Raw genomic sequence first — 24,909 nt, forward strand, 5'->3', positions numbered from 1 at the left:
AACGGAGGTTTTCTGGGCCCACAAATCGGAGCTGTTTAAAGTACCAAGGACAGTTGGCCCTTGAACGATTTGAACGATGCAGGGGTCAGGGGCGCCGACCCCTGCACAGTCGAAAATCCACCTAGAACTTTCAACTTTCCCAAAATATAGCTACTGAGAGTCTACTGTCGACCAGAAGGCTTACCAAAACACAGTCAGTTGACACATATTTTATGTGTTATATGTATGGTATGACATACTGTACTCTTAACAATAAAGTAAGCTAAAGAAATGAAAATGTTATTAAGAAAATCATAAGGGAAATACATTTACGTTATTTATCGAAAAAAAAGATCCACATGTCTGTGCACCCGTGCCATTCAAACACTCATCGTTCACGGGTCGGCTGTAGCATTATGCAAACACGTGGCCGTTCGCAGCCACGGAGCGGGCCCGGGGCCTCAGTTTCCTGCCTGTCCGATTGGTCAGACCTCCTGCTAATTCATTTCCGTCCTCCGTCGGCTGTATCGTGTTGCCCGGTCATCGATAACTTGTCTGTCTCCTGCGTTCGTTTGCCTCTAAGTCCCTGGAGGCCAGCCACCCTGCTTTTCATATTTCTATTCAAATGCTCAGGAAAACTTTGCTGCATTTCCAGCAACAATAAATAGTGCAGCTTCAGAAATTATCACAGGGTCACCTCAGCTCTGGATTCATTCTTCCAAAGGATGCAAATCAAGCCGAATTCCCCTCGTTCATAACAGTCCTGGGCCCCACAACTTAATTTACAGTCTCTGGAGAGGAAGGGGGAGCCTGGCCCTCAGTGGCTTAGAAAGCTCACCCACCAGGTGAGTCTAATGTCCCTCTGATGTGGGCTCCCCAGATGGGAGTGAGGGCCTTTCAGAGACAGCTGTGCTTTGCGGGCGAGGACAGGCCTCTGACCTTGGGAGCTGAATGCCTCTGTTTGAGCCGTGAATGGACAGGCTGACTTTGGCCAGTTACCCGACTTCCCACAGCTCCGATTCTGCACAGATTGTCAAATGTCTCAGAACCCCAGCTTCTCTGTGAAAAAAATAGGGGTCAGCTTCTGCGACGGGGTTGCTGTGAGGGCGTGCGAGCTAAGGCCTCGTGCACAGTGTGTAGTCAGTTGACCGTGGCGACGCTGAAAAAACCCAGTTTCATTTCTGATAAATTATTAGACAAACACCTACGATTCATCTAAAACTCTCTGGTTCTGAGTCTTACGTTATTTTAGGCAACTATCAGGCTGTGCATAGCTTCTGGTTTTTATTTTTTGTCTCTTTGCCTTGTGAGTACACGCACGCGTGTGACTGTCCCTTGTCCTGTGCACGAGTGCTTCAAGAGGAGTTTGGCATGTAGGAAGCAAGCAGATTAGTTAATGGCGTCATCAACTGATTAAATAACTATGATCCCAGACTGTTTTCAAGATGTATGTGTCATCTTTAAGTCACTGATTATTTAATTGCCTTAAATTACCACCAGATATTTAGAGATCCACATTCTCTTCTACTTGCCATATTTCCTGGTTAATGATAAAAACGAGAGACGGATTTTCCGTGGTTCGGATGAATATTTAGTCACAAGAAGAAAAGCACCAACAAAACTCTTGGTGGAAAATCAAACACACACTCAGACTACGAAATGCATTTCCCACATTTTTCTACCCAAAAGGCTTTGGTAATTTCATTTCCTGTTTTCAGGGAAGCTGTGAACAGTCACGGATGCTGTCATGCAGTTGGAACAGGTCGTACGTAAAATGGTGGTTCTCAAAATGTAATTCAGGTGTCTGGGCTTCTCCCCAGCCCTCTGTGTCGGGCACAGAGACTCCAACGATGACCCCATCCTGATTCTCAGCACCTGTGAATGATGTTACCTCATGTGGCAAAAGGGGCATTGCAGATGTGCTTAAGCTGAGAATGTCGAGATGGGGCGGTGACCCTGGATTACCCGGGTGGCCTAGTGTAATGACGGGGGTCCTTATAGGTGAAAGAAAGACTCAGGAGCGGCAGTGTCGGAGTGACCGATGTGAGAAGCACAGAGCGGATACCGCCGGATTCGAGGCTGGGGGAAGGGGCCATGAGCCCAGGAACACAGGCGGCTCCTGGAAGGCGGACGAGGCAGAGAGAGGGAATTTGCTCTAGAGCTTCCGGAAGGAGCGCCAACCTGCTGATGTCTTGATTTTAGCCCCTTGAGCCCCATTTCCGACTTCTGACCCCAAGATCAATAAGATAAGAAGTTTGCGTTGTTTCTGGGCGCTAAGTTTGTGGCCATTTGTCCCGCGGCAGCACTGGGAAGCTAACGCACGTTCATAAGAGTCCGCATCCTTAACGAGGACGTGGCGGGGATGCAGCCCGTGGGTAAGGGCGGAGGTACCGGCCAGTTTGGGATCCTGGCTCCATGTCTCACCCCCGCTGCTCCCCGAACCCCGCTCCAGGCAGGTTTCCGTTCACGTCCGTGCCGAGTTCTCAGGGTCCCTTTACTGTCCTCACGGCAACGTCTGGCCAGGGTGGTCTCCTCGCTCCGCCACAAAATGCTTGCTTGCCCCTCCTGCTCTGCTGCCTCGCTGGTGGCTCCTTCTCGTGTCCCCGATGTGTGACCACGGGCGTGAGTGCCCCGGGCTGCATCCGCGATGCTCTTCCCTACCGTCATGGGCCGAGAGCCCAGGTGCAGCCCGGCTGGGTCCTCTGCTCCGGGTCACTCGCAGGCCGCAGGCTGGCCGCACTGGGGGCCCAGCCGGGGTCCCAGCTCGTGGAGTCGCATCCGAGCTCGGCCGCGTGGTTCTCGACAGGATGCAGTTCACCCGGGATTGCTGGGCTGAGGGCCAGCGCACCCACATTGGTGTCCTCCGCTCAGAATCCGTCCCGGAGCCCAGCTGTCCGCGTGAGCTCTCACTTAGATGGTGAAAAGCCATGAGCTGCCGGCGCGGCCAAAGCAGAGCCACCCCCTCCCTGCCCGGCCCGGCCCGGCCCGGCCCGCGCTGTCTCCGTCTCGCCATCCAGTCGGGCCCCAAAACTTGAGGTTGGCCTTGGCTTCTCCCACTTCCACGTCCGGAGTCCAGGCGACAGGAAATGGAGTCGGTTCTGCCTTCGGCCTAATTCGGACTGTCACCTCTTCATCCCCTCCACTCTTAGCACCCTGGTCAGAGCCACCATACCTGTTGTCACTGCAGCAGCTGGCCCACCAGTGTCCCCAGGGCACCCTGGCCCCTAGCCGTCTGTTCTCAACCCCCAGCCAGAATGATACTTTTAATATGTACCACGTATCACTAATTTTCAAGAGCACATCCTAAATCTACGTTGACAGCCCCGAAATGGAAATGCAGCTTAATTTAATTGGCAGTGATTCTTCTCCCTTGGTGAAAGAACTCCGCATCTTGTGACGGCTGGCACGTTAGCTCTGGTAAAAGACGCCATGTCACAGCGTGTCGCTTCTCTGCTCGGAACCCCTGGTGGCTTCTCATTTCCTGCAGCGTAAAAGCCAGAAGCCTCGCCAGGCCCTCCGAGACCCTGCGTGTCCAGGCCTGGTCACCCTCCGGTGTACCCTCCTTCTCTCCCGCAGCTCCAGCCTCGCCGGCCCCCTCACGTCCCTCCGGCTCACGGGGCACGCTCCGGCCTCCTTGCCCCCGTGTCATCTCCACGGTGAGGCCCTCCCTGATTGTGCTTTTAAAAAAAAACCGCCTCGCCTCCCTCCCCCCAGCAGAGCGGCGTTCGGCTTGGTTTTGACATTGAGGCCACCCGGCCTGTAAACCGCCCTGTCCCCGACAGCTCCCTGCCCTCCACCCTGCGCACCCGCCAAGCTTCCACCGCCAGTTCCTTCCCGTCTCTCCTCGCCGAGTGAAAGTTCAAAACGGAGTAAACTTGTCCCAAACCACAGAATGACCCTGTAGCAATTCCCGGGGGCAGCACCCTAGCCACCGGAGGAGCTCGTTCCTTCTGAATTTAGACATCCATGAGCCTGCCTTCCGTCAGGCCGAAGAGGCTGGCATGACGCAGGCAGGCGCCCGTGGCCTTGGTCCTCTTGACCGTCCTCAGCGCCTGTCGCTGGTTCCATCTGCTTCTCGGAGCACACGCCAGGGGCCCCCTGTGCTTTACTGACAAGGCGAATTTACCTTCTTAGAGACTTAAGACTGTGCAGAATGTTCTAGAATGTTCTAGTTCTCCAAGCATTTGAGCAGGTTATCGTGGACTCCTCACAAGAGGCGTCAGGAACAGACGTTAGCAAAAGGTCACACGGTGCAATTCCATGGGCTTCTGCACGGGCGTGAGGAGTCGACGCCCAGGAGAATGAGGTCTGGGTGCGGGGCACAGCCCAGCCTCGGTGAGCTGTCCAGGGACCGCGTGTGGCACGCGCCATCTTCAGGCTGCTGGCAGGAGCACCCTTAGAACAGCCGCAGGAGAGGAGGAGCGAAGGGCCCTCACCTCGGCGGCCGAGCGCCAGGCGGTGACGGGGTCGAGCTGCGTGGGGGCGTGTTCTCCGGTGACACGAGAGACTCAGGAAGAGCATAGTGGGGCCAGGAAGGGTTTGAGCTCTGGACACAGACAGGCCTGGATTTGCCCCCTGCTCTACTTTTGTTTGGCCACTTCTGTGTGGCCCTGGACCTCGCAGAGAAAGCCACGTCTAAGATGAGCCCTCATCCAAAATGACAACACACACTAGGAGTGATCCAGCGTGAGAGTCAGCACATACAGCAAACCCCACGTTTAGATCACAGCAGGCACCCATCCCGGCTGAGGCACGTGACATCCAGGGCCAGCCTTAGCCTCGCTCAGTCTTTCTTCTTTCTAGGTAAGACTTATTGAGATGCCCCAGTCATGGTGTGACCCCGCTTTCTGATGCACCCAACGCAGAGCGAGGCCCGGCCACCCTGGTCCCTCCCCGACTCACCTCCCACAGCCCAGATTCCACGACCAGGCTTTCCTCAGTCTCTCTAAACTCATGGGCGCCCATGGCACCTTCTCCATCCGGGTGCTGGGGAATGACCCGACATGTCCAACCGCAGGCGTGGCCCTGGAGGTCTAGAGCCGGAGGACATTGCCGGGGGAAAATAACTAAGTTGAGTGTGTGACTTCCCAGTTAGAGAAGAAAAATTGGAACAAGGACTATTCGATCCGTATAATAAAAGGCAAAAAGGAGGAGGGAACAATGCAAAGACAGGCGTGGCGACCAGAAAACACACGGTAAGAGTAGAAATAATTCGCTACAGGGTCACCTAGGACATTCGACGCCGAGAGATCTGCGTACCCGGCAGATACGAAGCAAAAGAAGTTGGTGTGTAATGTCAACGCCAGACAAATGGTACATTAGGCCGAGCATTGTGTACTTTTTTAAAAATTCCGTGTGACAGAATTCAAAGGAAACATGGGCAACGTGAGGTCGCGATGGCAGATTCTACCACTCCGCCTCGCAGGACGTGGTAGACCCATCGGACCGTAAGTCAGGCCATGGAAGGAAGATGAGGACAACACAGTACGAACGCTCAGTTGCTCCCTCGTGGAACTGTCATGGACGATGTGAATGTCTTCACTGAAAAGCCAAAAGAGTCTACAAACCGGTAGGATTCCGATCGCTCGGCAAGTCGGCTGGATGCAAATCAATACCTCACACAGTAGGTTTCCTACCTACCAGCGGCACCCAGTGAGAACTGCATAAAGACCCTCTGCGGGATAAAGGCTGTCGGGTCCCTGAAGAGAATGTGACCGACGTGCACGAGAGCTTAATGGAGAAGCTCGCCAAGTGTCGTTGAAGGATAAAGTAAGACTAGAGAGATGCTGTCATCTCGGATGGGAAACTCAAATTTAGAAATTTGATGAGTCTCTCCAGATGAATCAGTTTAATCCAGTCAAATTACACGAAAATCCAAAAAAAAAAAAAGCGTTCTCCCAAACTTAATAAACTGATCCTAAAATTCATACGAAAGGAAGAACAGCCAAGAGTAGCTAAGATGGTTTTGTACAAGAGGATATTGTGCTAGCGGCTACAAAGTCTTGCTATCAATGATGGCAATTGAAGCCGAGGGGCATGGGTGTAGAAACAGACAGACCCACAGAGTAAGAGGGAGGGCCCGGAAGGAGCACATGGAAGCTGTGCGTGTGGGAGCGATGTAACACCAGGTGACATAAAAAGGTGAGTTATCCAACAAAGGGTGCTGTACCCATTTGTCCAGAAGAGGTTAGATCCCTTCGTCGTGCAGATATTAAGTGCTTGAAGGTGTAAATGCCCATAGGGAATTTTGAAATCTTTCAAAGACAATGTAAGAGAACATTTTGATGAAATCAAGGGAGGAGATTTTTTTGTTTGTTTGTTTTAAAAGGCCTGTTCCAGCAATGCAATGAGGGATGAGATGACCTTGAGTTGACCCTGTCCCTCTGTCCTGGGGTTTAGGTATGGATGGAGGAGGATGCTCTGTCCACTGTGTTGCAGACACACCTACGGGACGGCCATGAGAGCGTCACCCGCCAAGTGTTGGACCGGCTTGGTGGCCTCAGTGAAGAGTGAGTACAGCCTTCTGAAGGGCCTGGGGCCTCGAGTCCCATGTGATACTCCACGTCAGCCTCAGTGTCCTCATCTGTAAGGTGGACACACGAACTGCCCCTGCTTCTTATAGCAGTGGTGCCCAGCCTTGGTGGTACCAGGCGCTGGTGCTCCTGAGTATCTACTGCCTGAGGATCCGGGCTGGAGCCGAGGCGGTGATGCTAGCGCTGGGGAGCGGCTGCAGATACAGACGAGGCTCTGCTGGCCCGCCACTTACCTCCTGCCGTGCGGCCCGGTTCCTAACAGATCACGGACCGGTACAGGTCTGCGGACCAGTGGTCGGGGACCCCTGGCTTACAGTGTGGTTTGGAGACCAACCAAATTGCAATTATAAGTATGGAGCAGGGAAATAGAGTGTCACGGATAAAGGCTCGGAGTCAGAACTGATCTGGGTCAGTGACTTAGCATTTCTCACCCTCAACCTTTTCATCTGTAAAATGGGGCCAACAATACCCACTTCAAAGGCTTGTCTTTCATAGGAGCTTTTTTAACCCCTTTTTTGAGATATAATTTACATATTCTGTCTTAAGTGTACAATTCAGTAACTTTTAGTAAACTTCTGCACCCATCACCAAGGTCCAAATTTAGAGCATGTTCATCATACGCATCAGCCCCCTCATACCAATTTTCAATCACTCCCTACTTATTGACAAATTTTTATATTTTTGCTGTGACTATTAGTATAGAAGGGTTTGTTGTCAACTCGCTGAAAATAATTTCTTTTTCCTTATTTCTTATGAGAAAAATTTTCTTGATAGAACTCTGTTTTAGTTTCCCGGCCTCTTCCAGGACACTGCTTTGTGTACATCCAGAAGCGAGGTGGGGGAGGGGACTGTGGCATTTGCACGATTCAGGAGAAGCACCAGGAAGAGACAGAAGCATAAGCCGGAAAACCTGGGGAGCCAAGCTGAGGACGATAGTGAGTCACTGGAGGGTTTGTGAGCCTGGACACCTGTGTCCTGTAGTTATCCCGATGCTGAGGCCACCTATATTTAATGTAGACCCAAATGCTAATGCACTTGTAGCTTAGATCTCTCACCTGTTTATGTTTGTCTCACCTGTCCGTGTTCCTTTTTCTCTCCTGCCTTCTTTGGAATTAAATGTCTTTTGTTTTATTCTAGTTAATCTCTCTTATGGCTTGTTAGTAGCTACATATTCCTGTACTATGTTTTTAGTGGTTCAGAGATTTTGAATTGCATCCTTGACTTGTCAAAATCGAATATATATTAATATATTCCTTCTTCCTGGACAGTGCAAACGCCTTAGAATACCTTCCTTCCATTGACTCCTCTCTCAGATTATGCTTTTCTCGTCGTATATTTTTCCCCCATATATTTTCAACCCCGTTAGGTATTATTATTGTTTTACGCAGTCAATATTCATTTAGATTTACTCACATAGTTACCTGTCCTGTTGCTCTTGATTCTTTCCTGTATCCTTCAGCTTCCATCAGGGATGATTTTCCTTTGCTGAGGTTCTGTGTATTTCAGAGCTGCTAGTGACAACTTCTCTTAGGTTTTGTTTGTCTGAAAATGTCTGTCTCGCCCTCGCTTTTGAGGAATATTTTTATGGGGTATGGAATCCTAGCTTCGTAGTTATTTTTTAAATACTTTTAAAGATTATGCATTGCCTTCTGATTTCAACTGTTTCTGGCTCCTTTTAAGATTTTCTTTTGTTCTTCGGTTTTCATCAGTTTATTATAATAGACCTAAACATGTATGTGGTTTTCGTGTGTATATTTTGCTTGTTTAGTAAATCTGTTGTGCTTCTAGAATCTGTGGTTTGCTATCTTTCATCGGTTTTGGAAAAGTCTCAGCCATGTCTTTCGATATTCCTTCTGCCTATTATCTCATGACTTTCTGGGCATCCAATTAATTCCACATTTGTTAGAACTTTTCACCTTGTCCCGTATGTCTCTCGCGTGCTATTGTGTATTTTTTGCTCTCTCGTTCTCTTTGGTTCACTCTAGATACTTATTTTGAGCTCTAGATACTTATTTTGAGCTCTAGATACTTATTTTGAGCTCTAGATACTTATTTTGAGCTCCCTTCCAGTTCACACTCACTTCAGCTGTACACGTCCTACTGAGTTCAGAATGTCGGCTACTGTGCTTTCATTTCTAGAATGTCCATTCGATGCCTTTCATAGTTTTCCGTTCTCTGCTGAAATTCTTTATCTTATTTATTTTTTTAAACGTATTTATCGCAACTGTTTTAAAGTCCACGTCTGGTTATCTCAGTATTCAGTATCTCATGGGCGTGTTTCTATTGTCTGCTTTTTCATCTTTATTTTTGGTCAGTTACCTGTTTTCAAGTCTGGTTATTTGTACTGAGGGCTGGACACGGTGATTGCAAATTGTAGAGATGATTTGAGACTTGAAATGATGGGATTGTCCTCCAGAGAGGGTGTGTGTTCCCTTGGAGCAAGGATTTCAGTTAGTGGCAGATCGAATGCTCCATCTGTAAATTTAGTTGAATCAAATTTAGGCCTTTGCAAAGGAAGATGCCTTATTCTTACGACAGGGGCTCCCAGTGGGAAGCCTGGCGTGTTTGCCAGCTCTCTCCTCCGTGGCAGGCTGACTGCCAAGGCTCCGTTCAGCTTTTCAGGCTGTCAGCAAATACCTCAGTTTATAAAACTGAGTGTTGGGCAGCTCTGGTAGACTGAGGTTTTTTACTTGAGTCTCTAAGATAGGAGCTCAAAAATAGCTCATGATGTGTTAATTTTGGGAGAGTTATATAAGAAGTTCGAGTGGATATGTGCTGAAAGCAGCTGCCCATACGCATCTGAAACTCAGGGCAGGATGCGGCCAAGTTAAAAAAAAAAAAAACGGGAAAAAGAACAGATGGCTGAATCGGACCCTGGTGAGCGCCCATGTCTAAGAAGACGGGCAGCAGAGGGTGGCGTAATTCCAACTTGCCTCCTCCAGGAAGGCCCCCATGGTTCCCTGGTAGTTCAGTGTGTTTGGGTTCTCCAGAGAAACAGAACCAATAAGGTGTATGTGTCTATCTGTCTGTCCGTCCATCCATCCATCCGGACATTCATCCATCATCTATCTAGATCTATAGAGAGAGAAAGAGGGGGAGAGAGGCTGAGAGGTGCCAAAATGTGCAGTTAGAAACTTGGAGACCCAGGAGTGCCCATGCATAGTTCCGGTCTCAAGTCTGAAGGCCTGAGAACCAAGGGAGCTGATGTGCCAGCTCCAGCTGGAAACCAGCAGACTCGAGACCCAGGAAGAGCCACTGTCTCAGTTTGAGTCCAAAAGCATGAAAAAGCTGATGTCCCAGCTCAAGGCAGTCAGGCAGGAAGAGTGTCCTCTCACTCACAGGAAGGTCAGCCTTTTCTTTGCTGCAAGCCTTCAACTGATTGGATGAGGCCCACCCATGTCAGGGAGGGCAATCTGCTTTTCTCAGCCTACTGATTTAAACGTTGATCTCATCTGGAAACACCCTCACAGAAACACCCAGAATAACATTTGATCAGATGCCCAGGCACCCGCGGCCCAGTCACGTCGACACGTAAAGTTAACCACCACGCCCAAAGAGGCCAAGATCGTTGACCCCCCAGCCCCTGCCCACTTTCCCCGAAGGTCCGTGCGGTGGATCCTGCAGGGGCACACCCTGCTCCTGCGCTCAGCCCTCCGGAGGCTGGCTCTCCGCGGCAGCGCCATCACCACGCTGACCCAGATGAGGCTGGCCGGGAAGAAGAGCCTTCTCCAGGAGCTGCGTGAGCAACACGCCCTCGAGCAAGGTTCCTCCCAGTGTCTGGACGAGCATCAGTGGCAGTTGCTTGGAGCCTTGGTGAGACCGGTGTGTCGGCCCCGGAGCTGTCCCAGAAAGGCGGTGCCTTAGTAAGGTTCCAGGTTCCAGCCCCTGTACCAAAACCCAACTCCTGCCACCCCTGTTGTTACTGGGTGGGGACAAGGGCAGCCCCGTTGTGGGGCACCCAGTGCGCCCAAAGGCTCTAGTGTGTGCTATCGTGAGGATTATACTAAAAATGCATGAACAGTCAGGGCAGGGATTGGTACAGTCGTCGTCGAGACGCTGGGAGAAACAGGCCCTGTAAGCTGTCTCACGGTTTTAACAAATCCGAAGGAAGAGCTTGTAAATTGCAGGGCTGGGGCTTAAACCCATAAACAGGCTGATTCCAGGTCTCACGCGGCCACTGAGCTGTGCAGACGGCTGCTGTTTCTGACCCATTGATGAAAGCGAAACTCGCACCCTTTTGCTCTGCCCGGGAGAGCTCGGTGGGACGTGGGCAGGGCCTGCTGCCCTTCCTCTGACCCCCTCACCCCCTTCTCACTCTGTCCCACAAGAAAATTCAGTCCCCGGGATTCCACACGCCCGGCCATGGCTTCTGTGATGTCCCAGATGACTCTCAGACTCAGGTCTGGCTTCAAAACTCGGCTCTACTGTGTGACTTGTAGAAAGTTAACATCTCTGAGCCTCTGTGTCCCCTTCGGTCCCAGTGCTCAGGCCTCATGGTGTTCTGGAAGAATGAGACGTTCTTGTCATGATGAGAGGGTACACAGGTGGCATCGGGGGGAGCCTTCAGCAGACCCCTTGCTCATCCATCGGGTGTTGGGTTTTGAAGGCCAGAGCCCCCCTTCCCCATCCTTCCTGGAGCCACAGGCAGGGCTGACCCCGCACCCCGGTCCTGGACCTGGCCAGAACCGCTATGCGGGCAGCAGCCTCTTCCTGTCCCGCCCTGTCCAGGAGGCGCGCGTCCTGGAGGAGACCAACAGGCTGCAGGAGGAGGCGCAGCAGACGAGGCTGCAGCTTCAGCAGCAGCTCCTGGCCGAGGCCCAGGAGGCCATGCAGCAACTCCAGCGGCACACAGAGAGGGCCATCGGGCACGCACTGCTGGGCCAGGCGCGGAACGCGGCCACCAAGAGCCGGGCCCGGGACAGGGAAGACTTCAAGGTGCGTGCCAGCCCCCGTCCCAGGGAGCCTGAGGGCAAGAGAGATTGGGGTGGAGCGGGAGGGCAGGGGCCGAGCGAGGGTGGGGTGAGCAGGGCGCAGCCAGGCGCTGGTCTTTTCGGAGGTTACCAGCTTCTGTAAGAGGGAGCGGCCCTCCTAGTTGGTGGGGCTCTCCGCCTGCCGCCGGCCACCTCACGTCATTCCGAGCCCTGGCCCAGCCCTTACAGCAGGTCTGAGAGGGACGTGGTTTCACCCAGAGCCACCTGGCTTGTCAGTGGCTAACACAGGATCTGAACGCCAGCCCACGGCCTTCCCTGCCCGCGGCCACCTCCGTGGGGGCAGGAGGCTTGCGGAGCCAGTTGTGGCATCAGGCCCAGCAACGTGGTGAAATGAGGCTGCCTTGAGTAGGCAGCCGCTCATCCTTGTGTGACAGTGAGCATAAACCCCAGGACAAAGACAGCGGCCGCGAGAGGAGACGTGAGCGGGTAGCATCCCACGTCCAAGCCGGCGTGGGCGCTTCGCCTGCCTCTTCCCCTCGGCCCCTGCCCGCCAAGGCCGATTCGTTCCCATTGTTCGAGCTGGGAAAACTGAGGCTGATCACTGGGCCTCAGTTTTGTTAAGCTTTAGTGAGTAGCAGAGTCGGCACTGGAGCCTGGTCTTGGCCCACGTGACCAGCGCCCTCTCTCCTCCTCCTTGGCCGCCTCCCCCTCGAGCCATAGGAAAGGCGAGACACCCCCGCTCGCTGCAGACCGCCGTGGAGAGGGTGTCCCCGGCCGGCGGACACTGGACGTGTTGCAGGCCTGAAACCGGCCGGGACACTTACGGGTGCCATCATGAGTCCTTTCACTTAGATAAAGTCCTGTCACCTCTATGCGTGGCCAAGAGGTTGGAGCCACGTTCCTGGGACACCCCACCTTGTCCCCGTGTGCCCAGCTTGGGGTAATGGTGGGTCACCTCCTTCCCCGAAAATTCTACAACTCTTACCTAAGAAATGGAACGAAATACTGGCGTGGTGTGTTCTGTCCCCAGCTTCCCCAAGGGACTCAGAGTCAAGATTAGACAATGGGTGCCCCGACCCCACCCCAAGAAAGAGCACATGCGCGGCTTCTGGAAAGACATTAGTTTCTTTGACCTGCGTTCAAGGGCTTCGTGGCCCCAGGCCTCGTGGCGGGTGCTGGGAGAGAGACTGGTCCAAGAGGCCAGCGGTGCTGCCTTCGCCAGTTGCTTACACTCTGACGGGAGGGGAGAGCAGGGGTGGAGAGTTGGTCGTGCTCATCAGTCACTGAGAGGTTTCACTGAGGCGGAGCCGAGAAATGGCCTGAAGGGAGATCAGAGTGGGCTGAGGAACTGGAGACACTGGAATGACCTAGGTTGGGAGGGGGTGGACGAGGCCAGCCGGAGCGAGGGGAGGTGGGGACCGCGTGTGAGCCCCTGCTGAGCCCTGTCCCCAATGCCCGCAGAGGACGCTGCTGGAGGCGGCCGCGGAGAGCGTCTACGTGACCAGTGCCGGCGTCGGCCGGCTCGTGCAGGCGTATTACCAGCAGGTTGGGGGCGTCATGGGGGACCACGAGGACCGGCAGCTGCAGCACCTGAAGACCCTGCAGGGTGTGACACCGTCTCTGGGACAGCCCCACGAGCCACGAGCCAAACGCGCTCGGAGTTCGGGAGAGACTAGGATGTCGGGTGTTTCACATTTTATTTGGGAGAATCTTTTTTTTTTAATATTTTATTTACTTATATATACCCCGCCTTGTCCCAAAAAAGGCTTTTTTAAAAAGGCACTTAAAGAAACATACACATACACATACGATACAATAGGATTTTTTTAAGTAGATGAATCAGGACATACGTCATCAGATTCCTACTTAGTGGTGACATGGTTTCGCTCTGGCCTTCCTGGGGGTCTATGAGATGGCGATTCCCTCGGTAAAGCTAAGCTGTTGGGGTGACCATGAGGACAGACCAGCGGCCCACGCAGTGTTCCTGAGACCCAGCTAGTTAAGTATAGCAGCTAGGTAGGTATAACAGCCAGTTAAATGTAGGAGCTAGATAAATGTGGCAGCTAGTTAAGTACAGCACCTAGTTAAGCGTAACAACTAGGTAAGCGTAGCAGCTAGTTAAGCAGAGCAGCTACTTAAGCATAGCGGCTAGTTAAGCAGAGCAGCTAGGCACGTGAGCAGCTCCGCGGACAGTCCGTGTGCCTCGGGCCTCAGAGGCCAGCGCGGCCAGCTCCTCAGAAGGCGCCCGCGTGCGCCTGGCCAGCCGCACACCCGCGACTGCGGGCCGAGTCGCTTTCCTTGTGGGGCTGGGTTTTCAGCTGTCAGTGTTGAGTCTTTGTCGGGGCCCCTGCCTTTCTCCTGGTACCAGACGTGGCGGAGCAGCCACGGGAAGAGCACGGCTGCTCCGGGCTGAGGCCGAGGCCTGCTCCCGCAATGCAGGCCCTTCCCCGGGGCGGGCTGCGGGGCCGGTGTAAATCGGGCCCCCTCTGAGAGCAGGTGTGTCCTGCTGACACGTGCGTCCGGTGCCTGCCCCACACCTGGCAGAGCTGATGCTTCAAACACGCACCTTGATCGCCGTGTGTTAAATGTTACAGGCGAGAGAAGAGAAAATGACAAGCTGCGGAAAAAGCAGGAACTCGGCGGCTCCTCCTCGGGGGCCGAGATGGCAGGTGGCGCTCGCGAAGCCCCCCAAGCCGTCCACCGGAGGTGGGTCTACGCGAGGCCGCCGGCGAGCCAGGTGTGGTGGCGGCTGCCTTTCCAGTTCTCAGTGCTCAGCCCCGGCACAGCATGTCCCCCCTGCACCCCAACCTTGGGTTCCCCCAGAAGCAGACCCTGGCACGAGTACTGGGGGTCAGGTGACCTCAGGGAGCACAGCGAGAAAGGGGTGAGGCAGACGGATGTCTCTTGTCACTGCCTTAACTGCAGCTGTGAGACCTCGGAGACGGTCCCCTCCCCGCCCCCCGCCCCGAGCTTCTCCTGCCCCCGACGTTTCTACGCTGTCCTGCTGCTGTCACCAAGGCACCCTGAGGACCATGTTAATGTGCCGAGAGATTGCATAAGCCCCCAAGTGTCAGTCATTTCTGTGACGAGTCAGCCTGCGGCTGGAGGGGCTCACATGTGTCCGCAGCGTGCGTGGCCACAGCAAATCGTGGCTACTCTTCTCTTGTGGCCCCAAAAGCTCGAGGACGGCTGTTGGTCACTAATTCCTGCGACTCAGCAGGCCCCTGGGACAGGTGTGTGCCGGGCCTCTGACCGACAGCCTCGTCCCTTTTGCCAGGATGCTGACGCAGCAGCGGAAGTTCCTGGCCCAGTTCACGGCCCACCAGCGGACCCGCCTGGACGCCTGGAAGCAGAAGGCCAGGGTCACGGACCACCTGGAAGCCCAGCTCGAGGCCCAGGTGCAGGTAAGAGTCTCAGAGACAGGCCTTTGCGAAGCGGGCGGTGGTTCAAAGAGGTGGAAATAGCGAAAGGCCGGCCTCGTGATCACAGGTCAGCGTAGGGCCTGTGTGAGGGGATTGCCCGCCCCCTGGGGACCCCCTCGGCCCCCACTGAGTCTGAGTCCCACTGGCCAGTGGTGCATCGGCCTCGCCCCTCGACCGTGAGCCTCGAGGCCGGTGGGTGAGGCTATGTCACTCCCTGCGCGTCTGCTGGGCGCTGACCGGTTCCTGCCCGTTGAACCAAAAGCGAAAAGCGTGTTCCCCTCGGTGGGAGTCACCGCGCGGGCCGCTCAGAGTCACGGCTGACGTCGGCGTCTCTCAGACAGGGCTGCTGGGGGCTGAGGCTTGCGTTTTATCTAGGACGGACAGGAAGCTCAACCCTTGTGACAGAAAGTGGCTGTTTTACTTATTTTTCATAGAAAAATCTCATCCACGCGCGATTATAAGTAGTACGGATAGCGAGCCACGCAGCTGCTTTAAAAAAAAATCGAGTAGTCCAGAATGGAGACACTTCACAGCGTGTCGGCCCCGTGAGCGCACTCACCGCCGTGTGCCGCTCACAGCGGTGACGGTGACGAGGGTGACAGTAACGGTGGTTCACACTCCATCGAGGGCCCATTGTAGATAGTCTGAGCTGACAGCGTTACGTGTGCCATCGGACGTCGCCGTCCAGCAACGGAGGGGAGGTTACTGCTAGTACCTGGCTACCGTGGGGAAGACGAGGCTGCAGGAGGTGAAGTCGGGTGCAGGTTCACGCAGTCAGGAAGTCGTGGGGCGCGGGGTCTGCGTCAACCCACGGGCTCGGGGTTAAGAGCTCACGCTCTGGGTCAGGCAGGACTGGGTGGGACCCCGGTTCGCGGCCTGCGGGCCCTCGCCGAGCCCCTCCTCCTCCGTGTTCTCACCTGTAAATGGGGACCGTGGCCAGCGTGAGAGAAGGTGGACACTTACCTGGCAGGAGCTGGTAAATGTTCGCTCCCTGCCTCACACGTGCCTCTGATCTGCTCCTGACGCCTCCGGGTGCTTCCGGGAGAATCTTCCTCCAGGGGACACAGCCATCAGCCACCCTGGAGCGGGTCGGCCTCATTCTGTGGAGGGGTTTGGAGGCAGACAGGGCAGAGGGCGCCTCGCTGACCCTCCCGCTTTGCATTCAGGAGGCGGAGCAGACCTTCCTCTCCGAGCTGGCGGCCTTGGCCCGGGTGCCCACCGCCGAGAGCAGACCGGTTTCGAATAAACGGGGGCTGTCAGGTAAGCGTGGGAGGCGGCGGGCTGCGGTGGGGCCTCTGTCTGGGGTTTTCCGTTCCAGTCCCGTGTCCGCCTCTAACCAGCCGTGCGGCCTTGGGTTTTTGCGTCCTTGTCTGTAGCTAGGGCGCCACACCTGGGGCCCCTTTGCTTCCCTGCGTTCAGTAATTCCCATTCCTGGGCCTGCTGTTCAGTGGCTGCCTCATCCTGACTCTGCTTCTCCATCTGTAAAATGGGCGTAACTAACTGTGCTCCCCCTGCCTGTGGCAACGTCGGGGACCGTCACAGGGAGTGGCAGCCTGCTGGCAGGGGAGGGACGGGAAGGCCGACAAGAAGGCAGAGAGGGGTCTGGGAAAGCGACGGCTGCCGAGGGGCCAGCGTCTGGGTCCCGCTGCTTCCTGTGTCTCCCGTCAGCCGGGCGCGGGGGAGGCACGCGGGGCAGGCCCCAGCTCCGCCACGTCTGCGACGTGCCCTCACCACCCCCGCTCCCCCGGGCCTCGGCCTCCTCACCGGGGAAGTGGGCCCCATTGCAGGAAGGTGCCGGGCGCATCCCCGGCCCACAGAGAGACCCAGATGCCGTCAGCCTGGGTCCGAGTGAGGCCGAGAAAAGCCGCCACTTGCCTGAGGTCACCGAGCCAATGTCGGTGTTCACGTGTTTTCACAGAGAAGTCCCTAAGGACCAAAAGGAAGAAGCCCCCCGTCCGGGACAGAGGGGACCCCGGGGGACCCAATGACGACGACTCTGCCTCCAGGGGACACCCCTCAGGGCCACTCAGGTACGGTAGGGTCCCCGGCTTATGGCCTGTGGACGCTTATCGGCCACCTACTGTGTGTGTCTTGTGTGTCTGGACAGATCTAGAATCGAAGCTCTGACCAGCCGCATTTTTTCCATGTTTAAAGCGGCAAAAGGCTGAGCCAGCAAGGAAGTGAAGCCGGTGACGGTGAGAATCCTAAGAAGATGCTAAAAAAGAGAAGCAATTTGTAGTTTAAGGCCCAGGGACCAAACCAGAAGACTTGGTCGGATGGCCACCTGCCCTGTCCCAGCCGTGAGAGACCGTGAAGCGGGACCTGGCCCCCAGGGGGGTGGAGAATGGATGTAAAAATGCCCCAAAAGGCACAACTGAGTGTGGCCGACCTTCCGCCCACGACACTGAGACACCCGAGTGTCAAAAACGTGTCTCTGAGTTTCGTGTCTCTTGGGCTCTACCCCTTGGGGATCTCGTCCTTCCTAGCTCCCTGTTCCCCCCCCCTCACTGTGCCCGGGTGCCCCCACCCCTGAACCTGCCCTCCCCAGCATGAGGCCGTCCCATCCCAGCTGCAGGCCCTCTGCTCCCCGCCTCTTGGTGACATTCTCCTGGTAGTGAAGGGTCTCCCGTGTTGCCGGTATTTTCTGGGTCCAAGACTTTTCCATCCCTCCCCACCTCCTGCCCCCGTCCTGCCTGCCTCCCCGCCCCCCCCTCCGGCTGCCCGAGCTCTCATCAGGCCCGTTCCGCTCCTGGCTCAGCCAGCAGCCCAGGCCCGTCACTGGGGTCTGGGTCTCAGGGCCCAGGACGCTGACACCTTGGTGCCGCCCAGCAGCCCTGCCTTCGGGAGGGCCGTTCTCGGGCTCGGGCTCGGCCTCCCCCGTGGACATAAGCCGCGGCCCGGAGAGGCTTTTCCCATCAGAAGGACGACCGCTGTCGTCTTCAGCATCGGGCTTCTGGCCTCGGCGCTGTGGACATTGGGGCCGAGAGGCTCCTTCGTTGGGGGAGGGGCCGCCCTGCACTTGGCTGCACGCCAGCCTCTACCCAGCTGTGACAACCCAAAGAAACGTCCCCAGACCTTGCGGGGCGTCCCCTGGGGAGCACCGCCCACGGATCCGGGTCCAGGCGTGCGGGAGCTCGGCGTTTCCACACGCCCAGAACGCAGTGGGCTGGCTTGGGGACTTTATGGACCGCTGATGACCTGAATTTTTATTCCTTAAAACCTGAACTAGACTCTCCTCGTCGGGAAGGAGTGATTGACGCGTGATGTAGTCAGTAACGGGGACCGGTCTGTGGCCACGCCCAGAGCGTCCGCCAGTTCGGACGGGTCCGCAGGCGGGGTTCCCAGCGTTAGCCGACAGCTCCCTCTTGTGGCGAAACAAGATATTCCGTTATTCAGCGGAGCTTTTTCAACACAGCTTCCTTGGTTTGCGTGGCAATCACCTTTGACCTTTGTCACACGGGTCCTCCGCCCAGAGGCATTCTGGGGGCAGGATTTGGTGACCTGGCAGTATCAGGATCGCTGAGGCGGGTGGACAGTGATCACACTGGCTGCCTCAGCCTCAGGTCTGGCGTGGATAATTGTGTTGCTTGTGTGGCCTCCTTAGCCCAAGGGACTATGTCACAGGTCACTTGCTGCAGGGCCCGTCCCCAGCCTGGCCGCCCAAGCTACTGTGCTTGGTACAGTCTGGGGCGTATAACTTGGTAAAGACTTAAATGACAACACCCGGCTCCGGCCAGTGGGCCATTTATTTTATTCTTTCACAAGCTTTGAATTCGGAAATAAGAGCCACGATAAGTCAGTTGTTAAGTAAAAATGGGGGTGATTGATTACAAAGGAAAACTTTGTACAAAACTTTAAAAATCTGACCGCCCCGCCAACCTCCTCAGAGGGACAAGGACTCGGGCACCTGGAAGTCGCCCCACCGTCATCAGCCCTAAATGGGGATGAGCAGTCCCTTTCTGAGTGTGAACCTGGCTCGGCCTGAGGTCCAGGGCTGGCTGGAAGGACGCGGTGGCCAGGTTACAAGTGCCATAGAGACGAGGGTTTGACACAGGACGCGGGTGACGTTTCCCTGCCTGCAGCGGAAGGCTCCCCTGCTTCTCGGCGGGGGCGGGGCGGCGTCTCTTCTCCAGTATAGACTTGGGACGGGGGGCAGTGAGTAAACAGCTTCACGTTCACAGTTCCGGGGCTGCCCCGAGGGCCTGAGGTCTGGGCGTCGTGCCTGCATGGGTCCTCGGCCACGTCCCGTCAGACGCACTCACAGACTTGCATACATAACTCGGTAACATGCATCGACTATCCTAGAACAGCTACAGGGGTGCAGAGGGACCACTCGAGAATCATGGAGCCTGGGACTCAGGAGTGGAAGGGGCGGCACGAGACGATGCTAGAAGCTGCGCTACGGGGGCGGTGAGCACGCCGCGCTCTGAGCCGGAGTCGGCGTGAACTCACACGGGGGGCACGGGGGTTCCAAGCAAACACACCACACTAGTACCACTTCTTCCTAAGTGAAAAGGAAAGAGCATCGTTCAGCTGGTCCCCCCATCAGTACCGAAAAAAACTATGGGCCTCGAAAACACCGACGGGGAAAGGAATGGACGTGATCCCAGAATCCTTCACTCTCGCGCGTCCACGGTCAGCCGAGGCTGGTGATGTTGGAGCGGCCACCGGGGGGCGCCACGATGCGGTGGCCGGTGCGCCTGGGGTTGTTGTCGTCTATCTGGGCACCTGAAAGAGACAGAGCCCATCACTTGTCACCGGCTCCGCTTGCTCCTCCCGAGGGCTGGGCGGGGGGAAGCAAGACTGGATGCTGAGCCCCAATCTTGACTGGGTCCAGGCTCCCCGACCTCTGCAGGGTTCACTGCTCCCTGCTCTGTACCCCCCGGCCCCGGGATCACCCCCTTGCAGCCCTGAACACACTGAGCTCATTCTTGCCCCACTTCCGGTTCCGGAGGCGTGGGGGCGGGTGTTTGCTGGCGCCTGCAGTGTGCAGGTTTGGTGCTTCGGCGCGGTGCTGAGCTTGGAGCACGCAGCAGGGCTACCTCCAATCATCAGAAGAGGAATTTGAGGCTCGGCTCCCGCTTCTTGGGAGACACCCCTAGAAGGTGGGAAGCCAGGATTCTAGCACCAACTGGTTTGTCTCCAAAGCCCACACTCCTGACACACAGAACAACAGCACGAGGCCCAGTGCTCAAAAGTGTTTTATGTGTAGTGTGCTTGGGAGTGCATGTGTGTACATTTGTGTGCGTGCATATCTGCATGTGTGTGAACTAGCCGGAATGACCCACCTCATTTGCAGTACGCAGATCTGCATGGGGGCGGCAGTTTGTTTTAAATCCGCAAAGCCCACCGTCCATTCTCATCTCATGCTTTCCCATGCAGTCAGGTCAAGACTTGACAATGCCAGCACCAAGCCCAGTGTCTGTATTAAATACATCGTGAGTGATGGATGATGCTGGAAGGAGGGAGGCTGTGGAGAAGGCCCCGGGGTCCAGCCAGGAGACTGAGGCTCCAGGACCATCAGCCTGGAATTCATGTGATCAGGAATCACAGTCCCCTCGCCTGGCCTCGCTCCCTCTTCTGTAAAGTAAGAGGAGACGAGTCCCTTCCACTGTGACTTCATGGATCTGTTTAAGCCACTAGAGTTTGGTTCAGAGGGCCGACTTTAACTCCTCGTTTCATTGGTGGACACTGTGTCTTCCTGGCAGTTTGGGAATCTCCCGAGGGCCCAGAAAGCAGGCCTGGCGCCTGACACCTGTTGTCCTCGTAACCGTCTGTACCCTGCTGCTTACACATCGGGTTCTTTGAAACTACCCACCAGGCAAAAGGACACCCGTTCAGTAAATCAGGCCACATCTCTGTGATGTCCCATCACACAGATACTTAAAAGGACATCTGTACAGTGGCTCACGAATGTTGAAAAGCATCTACACTGTTGGTGACAAATGAAGTCACCTGTGCAACTGCTGTGAGGCTGGCCACAGGCAGTGCTGGGGGCCTCAGAGAAAACTGAGGGCCACATGGAGAGAGGCAGGGTGGCCGCGGGCCCTTCCGGCAGGCTTTTTATTTCTAAAAAGGAGGGATGTTCTCTCCACGTTTCATAGCAAGTGTGAACGGCGTGAGGACAGAACAGAGACCCGGTTTGCAAACTCCAGGTGAGATGGCGTCAGTCCCCCCAGACGGTGCTTCCCGGCATGGGCACCCCATCTCTGCCGAGCATCAGATGAGAAACTCGAGGTCTGTTTAGGGTCCATTTGTATAAAAACACTAGTTATCTCTGAGCACTTCGGTACAAGAAGCTCCCCATGAGAGGCCCACCGAAAGCGAGATGTCCCCCACCGCATGACCGCTGAGACGGACGCTCCCTAAATGAATGAAAGGCTCTGTCGCGCCCACAGTTCAAACTGGTGGCTCATCTCCTTCTCTGCCACTTCCACTCTCTCCTGCTAAGGATATCACCTCTTCCGGTTTAATGTCCTTCCCTCCTGCTAGGCCGGGAGTCGGCGAACCAGGCTCGCTGACAAAATTCGCCCCATCATGTTTTTGTATGTCCCACGAGTCAAGAAGAGTGCCCACGTTTTTAAATGGCTGCATGGTTACGTGGCCATTTGATATACTATCCTATGATATCTTGGCGCGCACGGCCTATCTGGCCTCTTAAGAAAAACTTTGCTGACCCCCAGAATAGACGGAGGGCTACCCCATCCGTGTCTTATTCATCTCCATATTCCTAAACCTAGCACACACGATAGGTTAACACACGCCAATGCTTCAAATATTTTTCGTGCCAAAATTCCAATTCAATGTCCCCAACGTGTGCACGCCTGCCCTCGTGTGGCGACCTGACGAAATTGCAGACGTGTCCTTGTGGCCTCGGGAAAGTCTGACTGACCTCATCAGCTTACAGTTTCGTCCACACGCATCTGTTAAGCCACAAAGTCCTAGAATTTCACGCCAAATTTCTTGAGGTCTTAATTTCCTCTTTAAACAAATAGGCATAAAATCACTCTGCTGTGAAGACGACAGCGTTTGATCAGCTGTGATGGACTGGACAGTGTGAAGACACAGCCAACAACAGTAGCCACTCCCAGTCACCACTCCACATTCAGCTTCGTGGGTCACAGTGTAAAAACGTCCCCAAGGGTGCTTAAGGACGAGTGTGGGGCCCATCTTCATGCAGCTCTCCATAAGCTGGGGTCAGATATCTGTTGCCCCCCCAACCCCCTTTGCTTTCTGAGCTCCCCTCGTCCACACTGCCCCACCCGGGCAGGGGAGGTGGGGTCCCACGGTCCCCACCTTGCTTTGTCATTGCATGCCTGAGGCCATGGGTCTGTCTCCCCAGGAACGGGGCCTCCGGGGACCGCTGGGTGCGGTGAGCCCCAGCGGCTGCGCCCTCCTACCTGATAAGCTGAAGTTGGACTGGTGGAGGTTTCTGACAGGCGGAGGCTGATGTTTGGATGGCGAGGGTTTGGCAGAAGGAGCAGGAGCTGCATATTTGGGTGTGGCTGGCACCTCGTACACAGGACCGTCGTACATGCCCCTGGGGACCCCTTGCAATCCAGAAACCTAAACACAGGGAAGGGGAGGGGGACCGATGGGCAAGAAGCACACGTGCCTTCCCGTTCAGATGGGCTGGAGCCCCGCAGGCAGGAGAGTGACCCGAGGTGGCCTTGGGGACACACACACATGGGTACCCACTCCACACACACACATGCACACACGCATCACATATGCCTTCACACACTCCCACACACACATACAGACACGCGCACACACACAATTCACACAGGTCCACGGACACAATCACACACACAGACACACACAAGCCAGCCTTTCTGGCAAACATCAGCCTGTATAGTGTGGGAAGCAGATTGTCATGGTGACGGGAGCCTCCACTCCCCATCAGGTAAGACAGCGATGCCCACGGGTCACAGCTTCCCCAGCTGTGAGACGCTGGCCGGTCCTGCACTGCCTGGAGCAGCAAAGTTCTGATCAGCACGGGGAGGCTCGTGACACCTCAGAGAGGTGGTGGCGAGGACCCGAGACGGTGCAGGACGGCCCCGCCCCGGGTCAGAACTCCTCCCACCCGCACACGGGCACACCGCGTCACAGTTAGCACAGCCCTACGACCCCCAGGGCCTGGCTCACTGCAGCCCCGCGCCGCGCGCAGGGCCGGGCCGGCTCACGTGACGCGCGGGCACGGGACACACGCACCTTGCTCCGGATCCTGACGCGCTGGTACAGGTGCTCGGGGAACGGCTTCCGCGGGATGAAGCGGCCCACGCCCTTGCTGACTTGGACGGAGCCGTCCTCAAAGACGACCTTGCCCTGGCTGATGACCACCAGCGGCGAGCCGTGGCACTCCATGCCCTCGAAGACATTGTACTCCACGGCCTGCGGGCGACAGTGGCCGCGCCTTACAGCTCCCTGTGGAGAGCCCGCTTCCCGGGGAGACGGTGGCATTTCCCAGCGGCCGGCGCTCTGCACCCCTGGGGCTGGCCGCTGGGCCGGACGCACAGCCGGGCACAGCACCCGGCACAGCACCGGGCATTTAGCTTGAGGGGGTTCCACGCGCTCAAACTGACACCGTCTGGGGCGTCGGGAACGTGACCGGCCCTGCAGGGCGGCAGTGTGGCTGCTGTGACTACAGTGGACGCTTCTGAATCTTTAAAATATATTTTTTCTTTGGGCTAGTTTTCTAACATTAAATTAATGTCAAGGGAATAAGGGTCAAGGGCTAGGAGCTTTTTTAAGGCATTTTTTGCACGTGGCCAGATCACCTTCGGAAGGCATCGGACCAACGGACACGGCATCTGCAGTGGAGGAGAGACACGTGGGCATTTAAGTCTGCAGAATGCTCTCCAGCATCGGGTGAGGTCATGTGTATGTACATGTATATATATGATATAAAAAATATAAAAGTACACATATATACTATTTTTGCTAATTTGAAAGACAAAAATATTGCCCTAAAAATACACATGCATTCTTTTCATAACTCCTAGAGTGACTATTACTAGCACTAGCTTTTGATTGTTTAAAAGTAGGTCATGTATACAGTAAACAAAAAAAAAAATGATACAGAAAATAATTCAAAAGACACATAAGATACGGATTTTGGAAAAGGGAGTCTTCTGCCTCGGACGAAACAGCGCCCCCCGCACACTCTTTGAGCCCCAGGTGTTGCCCACGGACGCACAGTGGCTCCCACTTTGCGAGGTTCTGCAGTTTCCACCTTAACTTTGTCCATGTCAGCACATGTACGTGGTTCACATTCCAGCACCGGGAGGTGCTGTCATTTATCTACCTCGTTCCAGGAACGAACAACCGGGTCGTTCCCCTGCCTTTTGCAGGCGCCACGCTGAAACACACGTGTGTCTGTCCACACCGGCGTGTGTGGACATCTTTCTAGATGTGGAGTCTGGGGCCAAAGAGTAAATGGATTTTACCTTCGATAGATTTGCCCTCCGAGGAGGTGGCACCAGCTTCAACCCCCTAATGGAACTACGAGCTCGCCGGCCACCATGGTCTGACCACATCTGTGACCTACCAAAGCCCTGGATCTGTCTCTGGCACGGTGAAAAAGGCCACCTGACTGTCGTGATTCGCCTCTGGGTGATTGTAAGTGAGCCTGGTCTGTTTTTAAATCAATGTAAACCATTTGTACACTTCTTGTGTAACTCCCTGCATTTTTGCACACTGTTCTACTTATTAGGCTCTTAGTATGGATGGTCTGAGGTCACCGCATCCTTAGGTTTGCTGGGTAGGTAAAGAAGTCCAGGGCGTGTAAGATACGAAACACAGCGATGACCCAACACCATAGGCTTGAGGCCTGGAACATGAGAGAGTGTGCATACACCCTGGGCTGTGCACCGACACAGCACGCTCGGGGCTAACCCTGTCCTTTGCTGGCAGTTAGCAGCAGACATGAAATGAAGCAAGGTGTTTCTGATACACCAGATCAAACCCTCTCCAGCCTGATAACTAAACTGGAGAAAGAATCCTGGACCCCGCCACACTCCTACCCTCTGAGCCTGAGAATGC

General features: G+C 55.3%; 2 protein-coding genes across 13 annotated transcripts in view; one reads left to right on the forward strand and one right to left on the reverse strand.

Annotated features, from left to right (window-relative positions):
- EVC (EvC ciliary complex subunit 1) overlaps nt 1–17,296 on the forward strand; it is a 52,301-nt gene extending 35,005 nt beyond the window's left edge. Inside the window, exons 13-21 of one of the 9 annotated variants that reach the window (XM_039838207.1) lie at nt 6,379–6,488; nt 10,115–10,325; nt 11,241–11,447; nt 12,905–13,127; nt 14,038–14,149; nt 14,721–14,847; nt 16,032–16,125; nt 16,784–16,895; nt 17,020–17,296. In XM_039838207.1, the coding sequence (XP_039694141.1) occupies nt 6,379–6,488; nt 10,115–10,325; nt 11,241–11,447; nt 12,905–13,127; nt 14,038–14,149; nt 14,721–14,847; nt 16,032–16,125; nt 16,784–16,895; nt 17,020–17,104 (1,281 nt within the window). In that variant the 3' untranslated portion in view covers nt 17,105–17,296. The other 8 variants (XM_039838208.1, XM_039838209.1, XR_005647670.1 and 5 more) reach the window with 8 other exon arrangements.
- Nucleotides 17,297–18,593: 1,297 nt separating this feature from the next.
- Nucleotides 18,594–24,909, reverse strand: part of CRMP1 (collapsin response mediator protein 1) — a 48,974-nt gene continuing 42,658 nt past the window's right edge. For all 4 annotated transcript variants that reach the window (XM_039838215.1, XM_039838216.1, XM_039838218.1 and 1 more), the window contains 3 exons: nt 23,080–23,259; nt 22,266–22,431; nt 18,594–19,593 (listed from right to left, as the gene is read on the reverse strand). In XM_039838215.1, coding sequence (XP_039694149.1) covers nt 19,502–19,593; nt 22,266–22,431; nt 23,080–23,259 — 438 coding nt within the window. In that variant the 3' untranslated portion in view covers nt 18,594–19,501. The remainder of the gene's footprint in view (nt 19,594–22,265; nt 22,432–23,079; nt 23,260–24,909) is intronic.

The sequence above is a fragment of the Pteropus medius genome, unplaced genomic scaffold (assembly GCF_902729225.1).
Source record: "Pteropus medius unplaced genomic scaffold, Ma_sr-lr_union100, whole genome shotgun sequence".
NCBI lineage: Eukaryota > Metazoa > Chordata > Mammalia > Chiroptera > Pteropodidae > Pteropus > Pteropus medius.